Genomic DNA, 20,758 nt, shown 5'->3' on the forward strand with positions numbered 1-20,758 from the left:
TCCACAAATAAGTGAAATCGTATGGTATTTATCTTTCTCTGCCTGGGGTATTTCACTGAGCATAATACCCTCTAGATCCATCCATGTTGTTGCAAATGGCAGGATTTTTTTTCTTTTTATAGCTGAATAATATTCCATTGTGTATATGGTACATCAGTCTTTTGTGTAAGGATCCTTTTTTTTCTGACTTCAAAGAATACCCAAGAGAAAATAGCTCCTAGTTTCAATTGCAGTGCTGAAAAATGAGTTACTTTGTTAAATAGAAATGCTTAATGTGACATTTTAAGTAGTAAAGTATGAGACTGAGATGGCTTTTTGTTTTAATCTTATTTGCTCTGATTCTTTTTGGATAGATGATTCGGCAGTAAATATGTATATATTACATTCAGGAAACAGCCTTATATGGATACAGGTAATTGTAAATACTTACATAAAGTATAAGTTTAAAACTTAAACTTAAAAAGTATGTATTTAATTTTAGAACATGAGGATTTTTCAGGAACAGCTATAGAAGTACGTGTCCCTATCTCTTTTACTTTAAACTAAACCCCTTTTGCCCTGCTTGAAACCGGCATTTGGGTAAAAGTTGTTAGCACCCTCTTCATAGTATTATAGACACATCTGCTGGGCGGTTGCTGTGTATGCCAATCTGAACTCTTTAGTTATTTTAACAGATCATTTTAACGGAGTTGATTCAAACTGGATAAGTATTCACTAAACTGAGAGTGGTAACATGGATTTTGTTGTTTGTTGTTATAGGATGTACGTCATTTCTCACAGAGAGACGCTCTATCTCTGCAGTTTGAACCAGTACTGCTACCCACTTCTACAACAAACTTTACAAAAATTGCCTCCTTTATTTGCAAAGGTACAGATTTTTAAATATTGGAGGTTGTCTTTTTATTTTTTGTTATGATGGCACTTTTTTTTTCTGTGAAATGACTCACAACTACAGGTTGGGCAAGGTTTTCAGAAATAAGAGATAGCATGAAAGTCAAAGTGATTGTTGATGCCACTAAATTCTGCCACACACATAAGAGTTTGAGTTTAAAGCTTAACTTGGTGGTCTGAAAGCCAAGGAAGTAAATGTGTTTGACAGAGGCACAGCTTTCCCAGATGGAGACACTGTCTAAGCTGCTGTAGCTGCGATGCAGAATGTGAATGCCTCGGGAGTGTAGATCCTGTCTTAGCTTTAGGGGTTTACTTACAGTAAAAAGAGTTCTATAAAGAAATGCAGATGATTTTAAACATATGAAAACATGCACCATCTCACTTAGTTTTAAAGAAATGTTAATTAAAACAAGTGAGTTATCGTTTATTACTTAGATGGATAAAGATCAAACAAATTGTTTATATTCTGTGTTGGTAATGATTAGGAAAAAAGCCTCATATTTTTGATAGTATAAACTGATACAGGGTTTTTTTGGAGGTAAAATTGGCAATCTTTATGAATATATAAAATGCACATATATGCTCTTAAATCCTTACTTCTACTTTCAGGAGCTTATCTACACTCATATATGTGTTCAAAATGTTAACTACAGAAATGTGCATTATTTGTGACAACAGATAACGTGAGCATCCATTGATAGGAAACTGCTTAAATTGTAGTTCATCTGCAGGAGGATACACTCCACAGCTATTAAAAAGCACGCATGAACTTGTAATGTGAGCAGTACGTGTACATTTGGGTTTTTTTAAAAGGGTGTCTATGTGCTTGTATATGCGTGGAACACCTGGAAGGATGCTCTAGAATCTGCCAACAGTTGTTTCCTTTCAGATAATTGGGAAGTCAGGGGTGAAAGGCAGACTCTACTTTCAGTTTTATTTTTTAGTGTTTCGATGTTTTTGGAACCATGTATATAGAACTTTAAAAGAAAGAGTTGGGTATTAGTATCAGAGTTAAGAATTCAGTGCCAGTGATTTAGTTTTTTGACCTGGCTCGAGGAAAGCTGAGTCTTGATAAATGCGCAGTGTTTGGAAGCACAGTCCACCTTTGACTGAGAAGCTGCTTCTTGCTGTTGCAGCGGTATTCCTTCCTTGCGAACACCTCTGCATTCTTCTCTTCATCCTTCTTTGTTGAGCTTCCTTTTCCCTTTCATCATCTCTGGCAGACCAAAGAAGAAATGAGAGGGCGGTTTAAAGGAGGGGAGGAGTAGAGAGGTAGACACAATAGATAATTGACAATGAGCCAGTAAAGAAGAAAGCTAGGAATGTCTGAGAAAGGACCTTACCATTTAAATCCGAGGCACCATTTTCATAGAGAGAGAAGTGAAATAATAAGTTAGTAACACATGTATCTTGCTTTTGTTTAGGCATAATGAAAGTAAAGATACTTATACTCACATTTATTTCTTTATATTTCCACACAGCTGCATCATGTGATGGGGGGATTAAAGAAGACGTGAAGAAAATAAGAAACACTCCAACACTAAAAGCATGTCTATCGTCTCCTGTGGTTCAAGGGTAGGTTAATTCCACTTTCCCTTAAATAAATCATATATTTGGGTTTATTTCATCTAGAAATGATTTAAAAATACAAATGATAAGACTTGAATGATTCTCTGTCTCTGGCCTTGCTTTCTGGGCATTTAACACTGTCAACAAGCAGGGAGAGGGGCTGTTTGCAGAATGGGGAGGGAGAAGCTGAATGATTCAGGTTATGAAATAGGTTCTAGGCACTGGGCAGGTTTGGAATAAGAAATGGGAGATGCATTTGGGTCCTGTTTTGCCCTGGCAGCGTCGGTGAGCTCTCCTGGCCTGGTCACTTCCCATCTGGGTTTCAGATGCTCCACTTGTGAGCATGAAGGTTGAAGAGGTTGATCTAAGGTGGTTTCATTCAGTGCAAACATTCATTCAATGGCGTTTTTGATGGCCCTCCTTTTGCGGCTAGGGGCTCTTCCGAGTGCTGACGGTTGTCTCACACTCAGGGCTGATGGCATGCATGTCTTGTGTTCACAGGTATTTTAGAATGGACTCCTCTGCAACCCAGTTTCACATAGAGACTCATGAGAACACATCCGGAGTTTGGTCAGTGTGGTACCTCAATCATTTTGACCGTAGTGTTGTGTTCAGTGATGTGTTTGTTTCCAAGGAGACCAAGCATATTTTTAAGGTACATACGGTATTTTTATCCAAGTTTTTAGCCTATCTTAAGCTTTGTTTAAAGCCAGATGCTTTGAAATAAAAATGTTTATAAAATATAATTTTTACTTAGAATTTTTAAGGCAGGTGTTTTTTCTTTTAATGTTTTCAGAATTACTTTTAGGATAGCTCTATTATTTTTTTAAAATATTATTTAGGGAGCTCAAAGGGACCAGGATATATCCTTTTAGAAAATTTGCTTTTACCATTATTTAAAAACATTATACTGTATAATTTATACCGAAAAACTTCATTTAGTAAAAATAAGCCTTGTTCATGATAAGATAGGTTTTTTTCAGAATACCACCCTATGAAAATTTCAAGATTACTTTTGTGAAATTTAAAAACATATTAATTGTAACTTAAAACCATCATTAATATAAAATTATTTCAATCTTTGATCTGGAAATAATTGAGTAAATTTTAGGAAAAGTAATTTCTCTTGCTTCTTTTCTTTTTAGATTCTGAATTTCACTGGCCCTTTATTTCTACCTCCAGGCTGTTGGAAAATATTTTCTTTGAAACTTGCTGTTAAAGACATTGCCATAAATCTATTCACCAATGTATTTTTGACTACAAACATAGGTGCCATTTTTGCAATACCTCTACAGATTTACTCTGCACCAGCCAAGGTATTGTTTACAACACTATATATGTATTATAATTTTCAAAATATTTTTTCTTTTTATTGACTTATCTCATGGGTCTTGGGTTTTGTTGACTCAGTTCAGCTCATGTTCTTTAAACCTATTTAAGAAATTGAAGGGTATTACCAGCCAATCTTTGATGGTAAATTAGATATGGAAGTCTTTATTTGGAAGAAGTTTCTGTTTTTCATAAAATAATTTGAGGTTCTTGAATGAAATAAGGCTTTATAAGTAGATTAGTCTCTTTTTCATTTATTTCAAAAATTTGTAGAGCAATAATGTGCTAGCTATAGAAAACACAGTTGAACTTTTAGTATATACTTGGAATGACTTCAGATAAATTAGGTGGTAAATGCTTTGTTCAGACCTTTGGTAAGTGACTCTGAGTTGCTTGTAATCCTTAAATTTCTTTAGTGGACCAGATCTAAAGCCTGAAAGGGTTCACAATTAAAGAAAATGCTTTCTAAAATCTGGCTGAATTTTATTTAATTTATATCTTATCTTAAACATGACTCATTTTTTCTTAATGTTTATTTCTTTTCATTTAGTTACTGTTATTCTTTTTGATCCAAGCTATTCTGTATAACACTGGGTTCTAGTTTTTCACAATGAGACATTCATGCAACCATCTTTATGATTTTTCTCACTTATTAACATTGGTGTTTCATAGACAGAAATGCCTGATGCTTAGATATAAGCTAAAGATAGAACCTCTAAAATCAAACTAAATGAAATGTAAGGTTAATTCCATTCATCCATATTTTGAGCAGAGGAGATTTCTTAGAAATTTCCTTTTTCCCATCAAGAGAAACAGAAGAAGAGTGGCTCGTGGGAGGGAGCAGGCAGCTTTCGGGTATGTGTGGAGGTAGCAAGTTTGTGCTTTCCCAGCCTAGAGCAAGTGGGGCATGAGCTTAAATGGCCTAAGTAGCTTAGGAGTCACTACAGAGTGGCATTCTATTCCTCAGAGGATGAGAGTACAGTTCTGGAAAATCTACGACTGTCCTTAGACTAATCTTTAATTCGGAAGGCAGCTTGGTGTGTTTTGAGCCCATGGGTTGTCCCTGTGAGCGCTGACTGTAGCATATAGTCCTCTGTAGGGATCCTTCCTCTGGGAGGCAGTTCAGAGCTCTCATTCAGGGATGAAAGGAAGCCAGGGACTCACTTTCTAGTTGTTTGACTTCTGGTTAAAGGGAGGTTACTAAGGCAGAGGCCAATGTCTGCTTCACATTTGAGCGCATTAGGATTTTTATGTTTGGTGTTGTGCTTTAAGTTATTCATATATTACTTTTCAATCTAGGAAGGGAGTCTGGGTTTTGAAGTGATAGCACATTGTGGCATGCATTATTTCATGGGAAAATCAAAAGCAGGTAAGTATTTTGCCCTGAGGCCTTCTCTAGAACTTTAGTTTGCGGTTGGGTGGGAAGTAGTGAGGAAAATTAGCATTTATAGATGAAGTAATGAGTCCTGTACACATAACCACATCATAAGCCATTCTTAAAGAGCATGATCATTAACAGAATAACTTGAAATCAGTAAGAATCCTCCCAAAATATCCAAGGTATTTGTGTAAAATAATGCCCCTCTCCCACCCCCCCAGGTAGCTTGTATTTTGTAAGGGATTTTTTTCAGAGCACATTATTTGATCATCATAGCAACCTCATTTCCAGGAAAAATTGGAACATTCTGTTTTTTTTTAAGAAAAGGGCTGACTAGAAGTCAGTAAAAGTAATTTGGAATTGTATTTGAAGATTAGTTACAGGAGCATAAACATCTTAGAGGTAGTGCTCATTGTGGGAGACTGAAGGCCATGGTGTTGACATAGAAGCTGTTTCTCTTTTTTCCCCCGCCTTCTGATTTATCAAAATATTTAATGAGTGAATTAGTCCAGAAATTTCTTCTGGGAAATTCCCACTTTTTTCATCCTCATACACTCCTTAGCACAGATGAGACAGAATAGATAAGCAGAGGGGGCGGGGTGAACATATATTTACATTTATAAATGTAAATAGCACCCTCTCCAGGCAGGTCCCTGCTTGGGCCCTCTTTGGAGGACTGCAGTTTGTCCATCAGCATTCTCCATAGTGAGCGATGTAGGTGGTGACCTAGCATTTACATGGGCTCAGTTTAGCCTTTTAGATTTAAGCTGTTAAAAAATGTTCCAAGTATAATTTTAACTTGTTTCAGGCTGTACTCATGAGCCATGTGTCTTTTATGTTACTACCTTTACATAATTCGATTTAGTTTTGTTTTATACATGTTTGTTTAATTTATCATTTGCCATTGAGTTAGAGGGACTCTGAATAAAGCAATCGAAGAGGGGGCAATTATTCACTCCGCAATCCTCTCAGTTTGAGAAGTTTAACAACTGTTGTAATTATTTGTTAGTTGAATTGTGTTTCCTATAAATCTAAACATTAAATCTGATGTAACTTTTAGAAAATCCTTCCTGGGAAGGGAGTCTTTCTCTGGATCGGTCTACCTGGGATGTGGATTACGAGCTTGCAAATAAATTGTACGAAAAATGGAAGAAATTTAAAAACGGTGACGTCTGCAAGTATGTGTTCACCTTTCTTTGTTTCCTTTATCAAGCACTGGGCGGTACCATTACATAGTACTTTACTGGATTTGTAGTACTGAATTTTTAATAATTGATAGTTCTCTCCAGCCTTTTATTTGCCAATTTCAAACCTCAGAAAAGTTTAAAGTATAGTGCAGTGAATACTCAAATACTCCTCATCTGGATTCACCAATTGTTCACATTTTATCACTTTTGCTTTATTGTTCTCTCTACATCTGTAACTATATGTGTGCGCACACATACACATGCACACTCTCTCTTGGCTGAATCATTTGAGGGTAAGCTGTCAATATCTTAATACAACCCTCAGTACTTTATTAGTAGATACTTTATTTCCTAAGAAGAATATTCACCTACGTGTAACTATACTACTGTTGTATACCCAATAAACTTTAACATTGATAAAATTATATTTATAGTCTGTATTCAGATTTCTCTCTTTTACCCACAGCTATTCATTAGAGCAGTCTTTTCTTTTTCCTTTTTAAAATCCAGGCTCCATTCAAGTATCATGCAGTGCATGTGGTTGTCATGTTTCTCTGATTTTCTTTAGATTAGTGTCCCCTTTCATCTTTCAAAATGCTGACATTTTATGAAGAGTCCTAGCCTGTTGTCCTATAGAACCTGCAACACACTGGATTGTTTTGATTGCTTCCTCAAGGCTACATTTGCATTAAACATTTTTGGGAAGAGACTCTTTGGGAAGACTCCTTATCTTTGTATCACCCCAGGAAGGACACAAATGTCAGTTTGTCCCATTGCTGACTTTGCTAAGTTGAATCATTTGACTCTTTCCATTGTATGTGTGACAGCTCTCTCTCCCTTGTAGGTACATTTTTCCTCTTGCAATTAATAAATAAAATCTGCTTTGATAATTTGAGATGATAGAGATTTCCTGTTCCCTAAGAACATTTCACCCCATTTTAACATCCCATTGAGAATCCTTGCCTAGATCAGTTATTAGATTGATGGCTGCAAAATGGTGATGTTTCTAATTATTTTGTTCACTCTACATTCTTTTTGAATCTTTGCTCATTACCATCATTACTATTCTTGATGCTAAATCATCCCAGCCGCTGGGGGCCCTCTGGTATGTTCTCATTCTTCTCCAAGCACTTCCTTGCTTTCTAGTAAAACAGGATGTTGCAAGGTCATCTTGTACTTTCCCTTCCCCAGACCCAAAGTAAGCCATTTTTTCCACACTCTATTCTTCCTTTTAGTGGGAGTGATATTTAGTGATTTCTCTTTTTTTATATCAAAATATTTTTGATAATCCTTTCTTTCTTTATGAATCACACAGGAGGAATGTCCTAGGAATGACTCGGTTTGCCCACTTGAAGAAATTCAAGGAGTCAGACTCCTTTGTTTTCTTTCTGCCTCGTTTGATCGCAGAGCCTGGCCTTGTGTTGAACTTCAACGCGACTGCCCTCAGGAACAGCATGGTGAGGATTGTGTGATTTTCACCTGTTTGTCAGTGACCCCAGCTCTTGGGTTTTTAAGTGAGCAGAGTCTTTCCACTGTGAGAATATATTGTTTCAGAACCACAATTAATTTAAATTCACTCCAAGTGACACACATATGCCATTTGGTGCTTTCAGTAGGGAGGTATCAAAAGGACAAAAATCAAGAGGAGCAGCACGTGAAACAGTAGAAGTGCATAAAACAAGTAGATTTCATGAAGTTTGTATTCAATTCAAAGTTTTGCAGCTAAGAAAGTGTTCAATTGCAGACAGCAGAGAAAATCTTCACTAACACAGGTGTAACTTGGAGTGAGTTTATTTCACAATGAGAAGCTCAGAGGAAAGAAGTCCAAAGCTGGTGACGCTGCTCTGTTCATCTCTGTCCTTGCATGCTGGCTCCCCTCCGGGTGTGTGCTGCTCCCGCTGAGCTGGGGCAGCGGGAGGAAAGGTCGAGGGGAAGAATTGACACCAGCTGACTACTGTCTATGTCTCGCGAGTCTCAGTGCCAAGGAACTATGTCACATATCATCTGAGTAATATTTACACTTCATCAGGCACTCATCGAGTTTCTTAGGAATGACATCCTAAAACTTTAAAGTACTTTTTTAAATTTTGAAATAATTTCAACGTAGAGGAAAGTTTCAAGAATAGTACCACAAGTCCCAGTTGCCCTCACAAAGATTCATTTGTCATCCCCTCTCTCCTTCCGTGCATGTATTTTTATGGGCCATTGAGACTGTCAAACATGCCCCCCTTACGTCGGACGACTTCAGTGTGGATTTCCAAAGAACAAAAACAATATTACCTACCAGAGTCTAATGATGAAAATCAGAAAGTGTAACATTATTATAATAATTTTACCTAATCTGAAGTCTAGATTCAAAGTTTTCCAGTTACCTACTAACATACTAGCAATTTTTTTCTCCCTGTTTCAGGATCTAGTTCAGGAGCTCACAGTACAGAATCAGGTCTCTTCTGGCTCCTTAAATCTTCCTCAGCCTTCCTCTCCTTGCATGGCATAGACATTTTTGAAGCATGCAGGCTGTTGATTTTTTAGAATGTCCTTTGATTTGATTGTATGATAGTTCCTCGTAATTAGATTCAGATTATGTGGTTTTTGCAGGAATATCTCAGGACGATGCTATGCCTTTCCTGGGATTTTGATTTTCCTTTCCCCATGCCTAGGTGAAGTACTTTGTGGTGAAGAACCCTTCCTCTTTGCCAGTCTCCTTGCAGCTCCTGCCTCTCTCCTTGTATCCTAAACCGGAAGCTGTAGTGCGCCTGCTCCACAAATGGTAAAGCGCCCAGCCCAGGAAGACTTTCTGAGGGTGGCTTGGGAAACACTGTTAAGATTTGACATTTTTGAAAGTCCTTTGCATTTTTCCTCTGGAACCTGTCTGTAATGGATGTCCACAGGATTAGCTTGTGTACTTTGGGCATCCAGCTCGTTGGTGCATAAAACTTGATGGAAATGACCAGTTCGGTGTGTAATGCTGCATCCCCCCCCATTGTTACTATGTTAAGTCCAGTTCCTGGCAGAATATTCTTGCCTTTGGTCAGGGAACCTTAGTAATTATGATGTGTCACATATACTCCTAATATTTAGGATCTAAATCGCTAGGATCTCTGGGCAACACAAGAAATGAGTTAGGGTTTTAGTATATTTTACTCTGGTGTTGATATAGGAGGTATGGTAATATGGTTAGTTCACATCAATTACATCATAATTTATTTTCACACAATAATCAGTTTCACTTGGAATGATTCCTCCTTTTGGCTTAGTAGGATCTACCCTCATCCCAGGTTTCTCAGCTTCAGCACTATGGACATTTTGGACCAGATGATTCTCTGGGGTAGGAGGGGCTGTTCTGTACTTTGAAGGATGTTTAGAAGCATCCCTGTCTTCTTCCCAATAGATGGTAGGACCTCCCAGCTGTAGCAACCAAAAATGTCTCCAGACATTTCCAGATGTCCCCTGGCAGATAAAATTGCCCTTGGTTGAGTCACTTCCTATCAAGATCCTTAGCTACGAACCATTTAGAGAAAAAAAAAATTGCTTCACATTTAGAGCTTTTAGTCATTACATGCTTCTTTACATTCTGTGCTGCTGAAGTCATTCATGCAGCAATATTCAGCACTTACAATGTGACAGGTACGGTGTGGGGGACTGGGACACGGTAGTGACAGGATGGGGTGAATTGTGTGTGTGCAAGTACATGTGCTCCCATTTATGTGTATATATACACAAATATGTGTATGTGCACATGCATATATTATTTTTTATTGGCGATCTGAATGCTGTTTTAAACTTCTTTTTTCTTTATAGGTTTAGCACTGATATGCAGATGATTAATTTCACAACTGGTGAATTCCAGCTCACCAAAGCTTGTCCTTACCAGGTAGGATGTCATCTTTAAACAGAAAAAGAGAGCTGACAAACTAGGCACATAGCATACGGGCCTCACTGATTTATGTTTCAAGAGTCTTTATGAAATATTTGTGGCTCTCTTATTTTTATATTCTAGGCATTAAATATACATAGCAGATTTTTCCAATTAACTAATGTAGCAGAAGTCCATGATTCATGTTAGCCTGTAAATCATTTTAATTTGATATTTTAGATTCTTGTGAGTGAAGAAATAACAATTAAATCAGGGCTAATACAGAAAACCATAAAACTTGAGACCCCAGAATTTATAATTCTCTTAAGAGTCCCCATCAAATTCTTTTTAGGACTAAATAAGGTAAAAGCAAATGCCTAATTAAAAAAAAATTCTATTATTAAACTGGCTTCATGTTTTTAGCAAGTTACCCAGTATCTGAGATATTCACCTCATCTATAAAAATAGATTTCTCTGAAATTCAAAGCCTCACAAAGCCTTGCATAATTACTTAGAAGCAGGAGTAAACATGACATGTGGCAAGGATGTTGTTTGACTGGGATGTGACAGCCTTGTTTCTTAGTTTTCACTCAGTAATTCTGTGGCTCTTTGGATGTAGCTGAGTGTCTTCCTTAACGGGTGTTCTGTGTGTGAGATCAATTCAAAAGTGGAGCTTTGGTTAAATAAATACACACAGAGCATTCCTAGATACCAATAAAGAACTAGCAGAAAGAGATATCAGGAAGATAATTCCATTTGTAATTGCATCAAAAGAATAAAATACCTAGGAATAAACCTAACCAAGGAGTGAAAACCTATACTCTCTGAAAACTCTAAGATACTCCTGAAAGAAATTTAAGAGGATACAAATAAATGGAAATCTATCCTGCTGATAGATAGGAAGAATTAATATTGTCCAAATGACCATCCTGCCCAAAGCAATTTACAGATGTAGTACAATGCCTATCAAAATACCAACAGCATTTTTTCAGTGAACTAGAGCCAATAATCCTAAGATTCATATGGACCCACAAAAGACCCCAAATAGCCAAAGCCACCCTGAGAAAGAAGAACAAAGCTGGGGGGATTACGCTCCCTGACTTCAAGCTGTGCTACAAAGCTACAGTTATCAAAACAGTATGGTTCTGGCACAAGAACAGACCAATAGATCAATGGAACAAAATAGATAGCCCAGATATAAACCTACACATACATGGTCAATTAATATATGATAAAGGAGCCATAAATATACAATGGGGAAAAGACAGTCTTTTTAACAACTGGTGTTGGAAAAACTGGACAGCTACATGCAAGATAATGAAACTGGATTACTATCTAACTCCATTCACAAAAGTAAACTTGAAATTGATTGAAGACTTAAATGTAAGACATGAAATCATAAAATGCAGAAAAATCATAGGCAAAAATTTCTTGAACATAAGCATGAGTGATTTTTTGGACATATCTTGGAAGTGAAACAAAAGCAAAAATGAACAAGTGGGACTACATCAAACTAAAAAGCTTCTGTAGAGTGAAGGACACCATCAGCAGAACAAAAAGGCATCCTACAGTATGGGAGAATATATTCATAAATGATTTATCTGATAAGGGATTAACATCCAAAATATGTAAAGAACTCATATGCCTCAACATCAAAAGAACAAATAACCCAATTAAAAAATGGTCAGAGAACCTGTACAGACATTTCCCCAAAGAAGAAATTAAGATGGCTAACAGGCACATAAAAAGATGTTTCACGTCACCAATCATCAGGGAAATGCAAATCAAAACCACAATGAGATAGCACCTCACACCACTCAGAATGGCCACTGCCCAGAAGACAAGAAATAACAAGTGTTGGTGAGGATGTGGAAAAATGGGAACCCTCTTACACTGTTGGTGGGAATGTCAATTGGTGCAGCCACTGTGGAAAGCAGTATGGAGGTTCCTCAAAAAACTAAAAATAGAAATGCCATTTGACCCAGAAATTCCACTTCTAGGAATTTACCCAAAGAAAACAAAAATCCCTGATTCAAAAGATATATGCACCCCTGTGTTTGCTGCATTATTTACAATAGCCAAGTTATGGAAGAAGATAATGGTACACATACACCATGGAATGTTCTTCAGCCATAAAAAAAAATCCTGTCATTTGCAACAACATGAATGGGCCTGGAGGGTATTATGCTCAGTGAAATAAGCCAAGAGGAGAAAGACAAATACCATATGATTTCACTTATTTGTGGAATCTAAAAACAAAACAAAACAAAATGAAGACATAGCTATAGACTCATAGATACTCAAAAGTGACTGGTGGTTACCACGGGGGAGGGGTTGGACTGGGTGGGTTGGGAGGGTGAGGGGGATAAAGGGGCACACAAATTCTTAATCATAATAGAAGTTGTACACAGGAATAGTAGTACAGCATGGAGAGTATAGCCAGTGAGTGTAACATCTTCCTATGTTGACAGATAGTAACTGCATTAGTGGGAGTAAGGATTTAATAATATGGGGAACTGTTGAACCCCTGTGTTATAAACTCCAAGCCAATATAAGATTGTATATCAACAGTACTTCAATAAAAAAAAATGCACACATCTACTGTAAACACACTTATATTTAACACACATGCACACACACATTTAAATGCCTTGGGTATATTCCCCTTCCTCCACACTTAATCCCTCCAAAGACACAGTGTTAGCTCTAGATCAACTCCAATAACAGAGGGAAGCCACAGATAACTACCAACTAAGAGTTAAAACAAAACTATTCAAAGCAAGTTTGTAAGTGAATTTTTAACTGAGGCTTATTTACAGTAGGAAATATTAACAGCAAACATTCCTTTCTCTTTGTAAATAGTCTAGGCAGCACTGTCTTGTTTTTATTAGTGGTCCTCTCCTGCTCTACCCCTCTCTTTCTCCACCGCGCGGTCTTCCCAGGGCTGGTTGAGATGAAATCGTCCTACTATTAAGAGACCTTTTGCTCACTAGTATTAATCATATATAACTTGAAATTGTAAAAATAATGCCAATTCCTTTTACATATAAATGAATATTCTATTCAGATTTAAATAGATGATGCAACTCACTTGGAAAAAGTTTTTAATCTATGAAGATTTCCCCCAAGAATATTACAACTTTTGTGATAAAAGAAATTATTACCTTTGTGAATTTATTACATGGACAAAAAGGATAGTATCAATGGCTTTGAGACATGTAAAAATTTAACTTAAAATTCTTATTAGAACTCTTTATTTTGTAAAAAGAGGCCTGCATTTTAATTTTTTTTATTTTGTTGGTTTGCTTTTAGAACTGTTGTCCTTAGGTTAAGAGCATATGGAATTGGACATTCAGGTTCTGAATCCAGGTTCCTCTCTGTTCTTTCTGTGTGACCCTTGGCAAATTATTAACCTCTTCAGGCCTCATCTTTCTCACTCACAATTACATTTGAAGATTCAGTAATGTTTATAGAAAGCTCAGCATTTTATATACCTTATTGTATTATATGTATACATATACATCGACACACCTTATTGTATTCCAGTGTCTGGCATATAAGAACCATTTAATAAGTTGTACTGTTCGTATTATAGTTTTAATATTAAAAATCAGCTTTTTATTCACTATTCATATGTATAAAGCAGGGTTTCTCACCCTTCATGAAGTTTCTTCATGGGAAAAAAAATGTATCAAATACCATCGTCATTTCTTCTTTCAGGTAGTGTGAGAAATACTAGCAATAATTGAAGGCTAAAACAAACTTCAAAAATTAAAAGAAAAGATGCAGATTATAGGATTATAGCTCTAAGACATTAATAAATTGTGTTTAGTGAGAAGGAGCTGGAAAAAGCAGTGGAAAGAGGGAAGATGATAAAGAACTAAATCTTGAATATTAAATTGAGACCACAAGATTCATTCAGAGAAAGTTAGGAATCTTGGAATATCAGAGTCTGTGAATAAATGAAGGATTTCTCCTGAATGGAGAGACTAAATATAGTAAAGATGGTTTCTATATAAGCTTAAATCAATGTTAAAGAGAATTTTGGGCTGTCCAGCAGTAGTTGGGTGGTTTGGTCAGATCTGTCACGTTCATGCGGAGGCTGTTTGGTCTGTTGTCAAAGTGCTCGTTTACATTCAAAGCATCTCTGCAATGAAGGCTTCTAGTCCTGGCCCCCATCTAAGGCAGGAAGCAAATCCTCTTCCCAACATCCATACGAGGCTGTCTGGCAGCCTCTGCCTGTACTTCTCAGCTATGGCCTGGGAACTCTTCATCAGTGTGAACTCTCAGGATTAACAAGTTCAGCAGGTTTATTAGGACAGTCATATCTGTAGTAAAAGCAATCGTGTTTACTCTCAAATGCATAGTAGTGAAGATGTAAGCTTGCTTTGCAGGAATTATTTAATTGTGTATCTTAAATTTGCAGGGTCTGCATTCAGAGGAATCCAGGTTTGGCATCCTCCATTTACATCTGCAGCCTTTGGAAATGAAAAGGGTCGGTGTAGTTTTCAGGCCAGCTGACTATGGAAAAGTTACCTCACTCATACTAATCCGGTAGGTGTGTCCCTGTCACAGAGCCTGCTCTCATTGACTCATCTAAGTCTCTTTTTCTCAAGAATACATCTTCTCTTTAGCAAGGAGTTGACATTTACATACCAGTCGGGCCTTGGGTGATGAGGCTGTGTTGCATGGGAGGAGGAGGCAATAACTGAGAAGAAAGGCTACTTGAGGCTCCACACTTAATCCCCCAGTGCCTCAGTTTACTCCCCTGTATAATAGGGAGAGTATTCCTATCTCTCCAGGAGCGACTTGTCAGAGAGGGCAGGACAGACACATGAACACACACACAAGCAATTACTTCTCTATCCTAAGCTCAGAAAAATAACTGAAACACTGTTGGATGCATTTTCATTACACGGTGCTTGGATTTACACCACTCTCGTATCCATCTGTCTTGCTTCTGGAATTCTCTGTGGCTCCAAAGGACAATGGAAACAGTGCTTAGTGGAGCCCATTAATTTATTTATTTTCCTTCCTGTTGAATGAGAATTATTGCTGATTAGCAGCTAAATGTTTTTCATCCTTAAATTTTTTTCATCTTCAGGTAGTCTCAATTGAGTCTTCTTTCAGACATTTACAGTAAATAAATGTGGATCTATGTTGAAGCTCTCTGCATTGGTGAGAAGTCTAACACAAGTTTAATTTCTAGTAAATGACATTCATGTGTTTTAATCTTTTCTAGTATCAGATCAGCGGGAAAAGACTACTGTATTCTGGACTTTCTTTCATATAGCATATGAGTTTGTTCTGTCAGTGAATGCTACTAAAAAGAAAATGTACTAAAAGCTTAAAAAAGTGTTCTATTAAGCATGTAATTCAAGACTCCTAGTGCCTTACTGACAGTATGTTTCATTTTAAACCCATACTCTTTTGAAGACCTAAGGTCTTAGGAAATGCAGAAATAAACTTTACTTGATCTCAGGTTAAACTTTCCAGACTCAAAAAGAAAGTCTAAACTTTTAATAATAGTTAATTTATTTTTGGTGGTTTCTGTATTGATAGTATTTTTCTGTAAGCAGGATCAATCCCCCAACATCACTTGAAGGGCTTTTAAATAGTTAAAAAATATTTTTAATCCTTTAGATATAGATATAGATGTAAAAATACCTGTGGATTTTGCATAATTAAAAATGAATTCTCTCTCTGCTTCTATTGTATTTACACAAATGCTGACCGGTTTTCCATCCAGTCTGCATTATTTATTTAAACATTATTTCCACTGAACTTTTTTGTCCTGGGAATCATGATTTCAGTTAGTGAAAAGGCAAAAGCTAATCAGAATTTGCTTGACTAATAAAAACTTATTAATGAGTAAATATATGTTATTTGTGCAATGATATTTTGAATCTTTGGTTCAAAAGTCACACTAGAATTATATTCCTAGAATTATCCATAAGGCAGAATTTCTTACAGTTACAATTACTATGAAAACTCCTTAATTTATCCTGTACATAATTTATCAATTTGTCTAAATTTGTTAGTGTTTTTCTGTGCCCCAGATTTATTTATTTATTTATTTATTTTCTCAGAGGTCTGATTACCATCCTGGTGGCTGGTTATTAGAAAAACATAGGTTTACATTTTTAGGCCCAGACTGGAGAGTGATCCTGGTCATTGATTTGTTTTTGTTCTGTCAGCGTGCTTGGACTCTTCTGAACCTTGCAGCGTCCGTGTGGTGGACACACCCTTACTCCCTGAGATGGCAGGAGATGGCACGCTGTTTAAGTTGATTTTCTCTTTCAAAACGTTTAAAGTGTTTTTGCTAATTAGAAATATTTAAATTCAAATGCACTGTATCTTGTGACTTTTGTAATCCCTTTTCACTTGTATGTCTTTCCACAATAGGAATAACTTGACTGTTATCGACATGATTGGCGTGGAGGGATTTGGAGCAAGAGAGATACTGAAAGTGGGTGGAAGACTCCCTGGCACAGGAGGCTCACTGCGGTTCAAGGTGCCCGAGTCCACCCTGATGGACTGCCGTCGACGTGAGTCCGTACGCGTGGTGCCTTGACAGGGAAGGCTTGCTGCTGGGAAAGCAAGAGCGAAAGGATGCTATAAGAAGATTCTTTTTAAAATTTACAGTGAATTCCTTCTATTGATGCAAACAATTAAATCAGGCAAACATTTTAGCATATATAGGCTGGTACTGTTCATAATAATAGCTTTAGATATTTATTAACCCAACTCAAATAATACAGAGAAAAATAGTTTAATTGCTAAATTACCAGGATAGTGTCAAATATCTCATAAATAGTATGAAGTTCTTAATTTGGTTATCATATATGTAATCATTGAAAAATCACATCAAAATGATGAATGGAGGGAAGACTAAAGGTCTGCTAACCAACAGAACTTCATGCAATAGTGGAAGTGTTCTGTATCTTTGTCATCCAGTGCAGTAGACACTAGCCACATGTGACTTACTACACTGAAAGATAATAGCTAGCATGACTGAGAAAATCAATTCTATAATTTAATTTGAATTTAATTTAAATTTATGTAGCCATATGTGTCATAATACCTGCATTATCTGATACAGTATTGTATCAGATAATGCAGATTTAGAAATCTATTTAAATGTTCCATTAGAAATTTCTAAATTATGCATGTGTTTAAATTAAATGCTTTTAATTTATTTATATCAGTTTCAAGAGCTTCCTCAGTACTAAACAACTAAATAAGAATTAAAACAAAAATCAAACAATGGATGTAAAATGTTTTTGGTAAATTCTACCTTGTTTTCCTCTTTTTAATTTTGAGAACACAACTGAAAGCATTTTAGTGTTAACAGTAAGTTTCTTGTGTAGAAAACTGGTTGGTGAAACTACTAGATAATCTATAGAGCCACTTCTATGCCTGATAGTTTTTTTTTAAAGAAAACTATGCTAAATGAGCACCAAGTTTAAAAAGATTAGCCATTTTACATTAAAAATTCTTCCTCAGAATATTCATTATTCCATGCATTCATTCAGTAATTTAGAGTTGACTTTGAAAGGTAGAAGTAAGGAGGAATATAAAAACTATAGAACCAGATAAAATACTAGTGCTTCTGTGGAAAAGATTGTGGATTATAACTTTGTAGGAATATTTTTTAATTGTGGTAAGTCTTCCTTTTATTAACTGCCCATATTAAATGAGTTCTCATTTATTTGCAAGGATTTATTTAACTGCATACTTCCTCTTAATGTAGTGAGCATTTGAATTGTGTTTCTAGTAACTGTGATGAATTTACATAGAAGCAAATACACTCTTAACTGGTCCCTGTTCAGTAGTGAGTGAGGATCTCAGGGGCAAAGGCCTTTATGGGTATCCACGTTATTTGGTTTCTGAGAAGAATAAACTTTTAACCCTAACTTTTAATAAGTAAAAGAACAAAGAAGAGACTTTCATTACTTTTGGTTTCTAGACAGATCATGTAACTTAAGAAAAATCTTGACTAATTAAGTATTTTTATTATATTCTGTTAATATAAGAGAATCTATGACTGTTCTACAAGTTAGTAGAAGTCATGCTTTGAGCTTATTGATTTTTTGCACATTTGAATAATATAGATCATAGTTTGTTGATTCAATAAATTATTTTAAATAAATTTAGTTCATATATACTAAATATCACTTTTCGTTCTTGGTAGAACTGAAAGACAGCAAGCAAATTTTATCTATTACAAAGAACTTTAAAGTTGAGAATATTGGACCACTTCCCATAACTGTGACATCTCTGAAAATTAACGGGTATAATTGCCAAGGTTATGGATTTGAAGTGCTAGACTGTCATCAGTTTTCCCTGGCCCCAAACACATCCCGGGATATCAGCATTGTGTAAGCATTGAGTTTTAACTTTGTTTAAGTTTTGTGATGAGCTTAATAATGGGGGGACAAAACCTTTTTTCCATTAATAAAGACATCTTAAGTTGTTTTTATATAAGTACTTAACATATAAGTAAGAAATCTTGCTGCCATGGTGATTATTTTGATTTGTGCTTAAAGTGAAAACAATTAAAGTTCATAATGGTGAATCTTTTGTTATCAGGTTCACTCCAGACTTCACCTCTTCCTGGGTCATTCGTGAGCTGACCCTTGTGACTGCGGCCGACCTTGAGTTTCGCTTCACTCTCAACGTGACCCTCCCTCATCACTTGTTGCCTCTGTGTGCAGATGTGGTCCCAGGTCCCACCTGGGAGGAATCGTTCTGGAGGCTCACAGTCTTCTGTGTCAGGTAAGCTACCACCTTCTCCACACTCTCAGGAGAGCTGCATGAAAATGTGTAGTGCCCAGGTTCAGTCAAAGCATATGAATTGAGTGGAATTTATATTGCTTTGAGAACCTTGACATACATGAAGTAGACAAAGTAGCAACTGATAGGCTTTGAGGTAATTGTAAACTAATTGTAAGAGATTCATGGGACCTAGAAGTGTAATAAACTGTCATGCTCCATGTATGGTCATTGGCAGTCATGGTGCAAGATAGGAATGTTACCCTCATTTGCTCAGTGCAATGGCAGTTTGAGATTGAAAGACTAGAAAGACCCTTCTAGAGTTATTAAAAGTGTCTTTAAAAATGAAACTGAAATATCAAACTCACAAATATGCACATTTTTAGAAACTTTTCTTTTTAAGAAACAGAAAATGATATCATACATATTATAGAATTTCAATATCATATCTTTAGACATTATCCATCAACCATTCACTGTACTTCTATAATAAAGCTAGTCTTTTTAATGCCAGGAAGAACCATGCAATAATGAACCTCACTGCTTTCTCCCTCAGTTTGTCCCTGTTGGGTGTGATTTTAATAGCCTTCCAACAAGCCCAGTACATTCTTATGGAATTCATGAAAACAAAGCAGAGGCAAAATGCCAGCTCCTCTTCACAGCAAAACAATAGTCCAGTGGATGTAAGCAGCTCCCATTCTCACAAGTAAGAATTCTTGGAGTGAGTGGGGAGGGTTTCTCACCTTTGATATATTACTCAGTTCTGATTTTAAGGTTATATAAATATTATTTTGAGTCCACATTTGTTTTCATAAAATTTTCTCTAAGACAATGTGTGACAGTTACAACAGTTCTTTTATTATAAGTTAGATTTCATGTAAAGACATAAGTTTATTAAACTCATGGGGCTTTAGAAGAAGGACAGATAGAACTTAATACCCACAATACCAGTTACTACAGAGAGGTAGAGTTTTATTCAGTTTGGCTTTACAGGTAAATGTTTTTCTTCCTCAATTCAGAAGCAACTGTAAGAACTTCCTTGATACCTATGGCCCCTCTGATAAAGGCAGAGGAAAAAACTGCCTTCCAGTAAGCACTCCACAAAGCAGGGTCCAGAATGCTGCAAAGAGGAGTCCAGCCACCTATGGGCATTCGCAGAAGAAGCACAAGTGCTCAGTCTACTACAGTAAACACAAAACCAGCCCATCTGTCACCAGTAGTGCCAACACTACCACTGAGGACAAACAGACATCGGTCCCGGGCAGTTCCCTGTCTGCTCCTAAAGAGGACGTGTGCACTGATGTTGTGGGTGAGAACTGGATAAACCTCAAATATGCAGGTGGCATAAATGTCAACCTGCACAAGAATTTAACCCTTCCCCAAAACTTACTGAATAAGGGAGAGAACATACTGAAAAACACAAACATTGTCAATAATACTTCTTCAGAATGCCACATGAAGGAGGGAATACAGACATGTATGTTTCCTAAGGAAACGGACATTAAAATTTCAGAAAACATAGCTGAGCTCAAGGAGCGAGAGCTCTGTCCTCTGAAGACCTCTAAGAAACTACCTGAAAATCATTTACCAAGAAATTCACCTCAGTACCAGTCAGACTTGCCAGAAATTTCCAGGAAAAATAATGGTAATTTTTTCTTCCTTCTTGATGATGATTTTTTCCAGTTGGTCTCCAGTCTGTGTTTAATGGAATTTGTTCTCACATGTAGCTTTAGTTGTCACTGTAGATGCTGAATTCTGAGTTCAGGTGTGAAG

The 20,758-nt window shown here is 36.5% G+C and overlaps 1 protein-coding gene across 4 annotated transcripts in view; it reads left to right on the plus strand.

Annotated features, from left to right (window-relative positions):
• TMEM131L (transmembrane 131 like) overlaps window positions 1–20,758 on the plus strand; it is a 173,326-nt gene that overhangs the window by 103,726 nt on the left and 48,842 nt on the right. For 3 of the 4 annotated variants that reach the window (XM_036887733.2, XM_036887734.2, XM_036887737.2), the window contains exons 10-25: window positions 354–412; window positions 760–868; window positions 2,373–2,466; window positions 2,962–3,115; window positions 3,606–3,776; window positions 5,089–5,158; window positions 6,228–6,345; window positions 7,670–7,811; window positions 9,015–9,124; window positions 10,156–10,228; window positions 14,637–14,764; window positions 16,616–16,758; window positions 18,405–18,591; window positions 18,803–18,988; window positions 19,542–19,691; window positions 20,005–20,630. In XM_036887733.2, the coding sequence (XP_036743628.2) occupies window positions 354–412; window positions 760–868; window positions 2,373–2,466; window positions 2,962–3,115; window positions 3,606–3,776; window positions 5,089–5,158; window positions 6,228–6,345; window positions 7,670–7,811; window positions 9,015–9,124; window positions 10,156–10,228; window positions 14,637–14,764; window positions 16,616–16,758; window positions 18,405–18,591; window positions 18,803–18,988; window positions 19,542–19,691; window positions 20,005–20,630 (2,520 nt within the window). The remainder of the gene's footprint in view (window positions 1–353; window positions 413–759; window positions 869–2,372; window positions 2,467–2,961; window positions 3,116–3,605; window positions 3,777–5,088; window positions 5,159–6,227; window positions 6,346–7,669; window positions 7,812–9,014; window positions 9,125–10,155; window positions 10,229–14,636; window positions 14,765–16,615; window positions 16,759–18,404; window positions 18,592–18,802; window positions 18,989–19,541; window positions 19,692–20,004; window positions 20,631–20,758) is intronic. The other variant, XM_036887735.2, reaches the window with a different exon arrangement.

Source organism: Manis pentadactyla, chromosome 1, assembly GCF_030020395.1.
Source record: "Manis pentadactyla isolate mManPen7 chromosome 1, mManPen7.hap1, whole genome shotgun sequence".
Lineage (NCBI taxonomy): Eukaryota > Metazoa > Chordata > Mammalia > Pholidota > Manidae > Manis > Manis pentadactyla.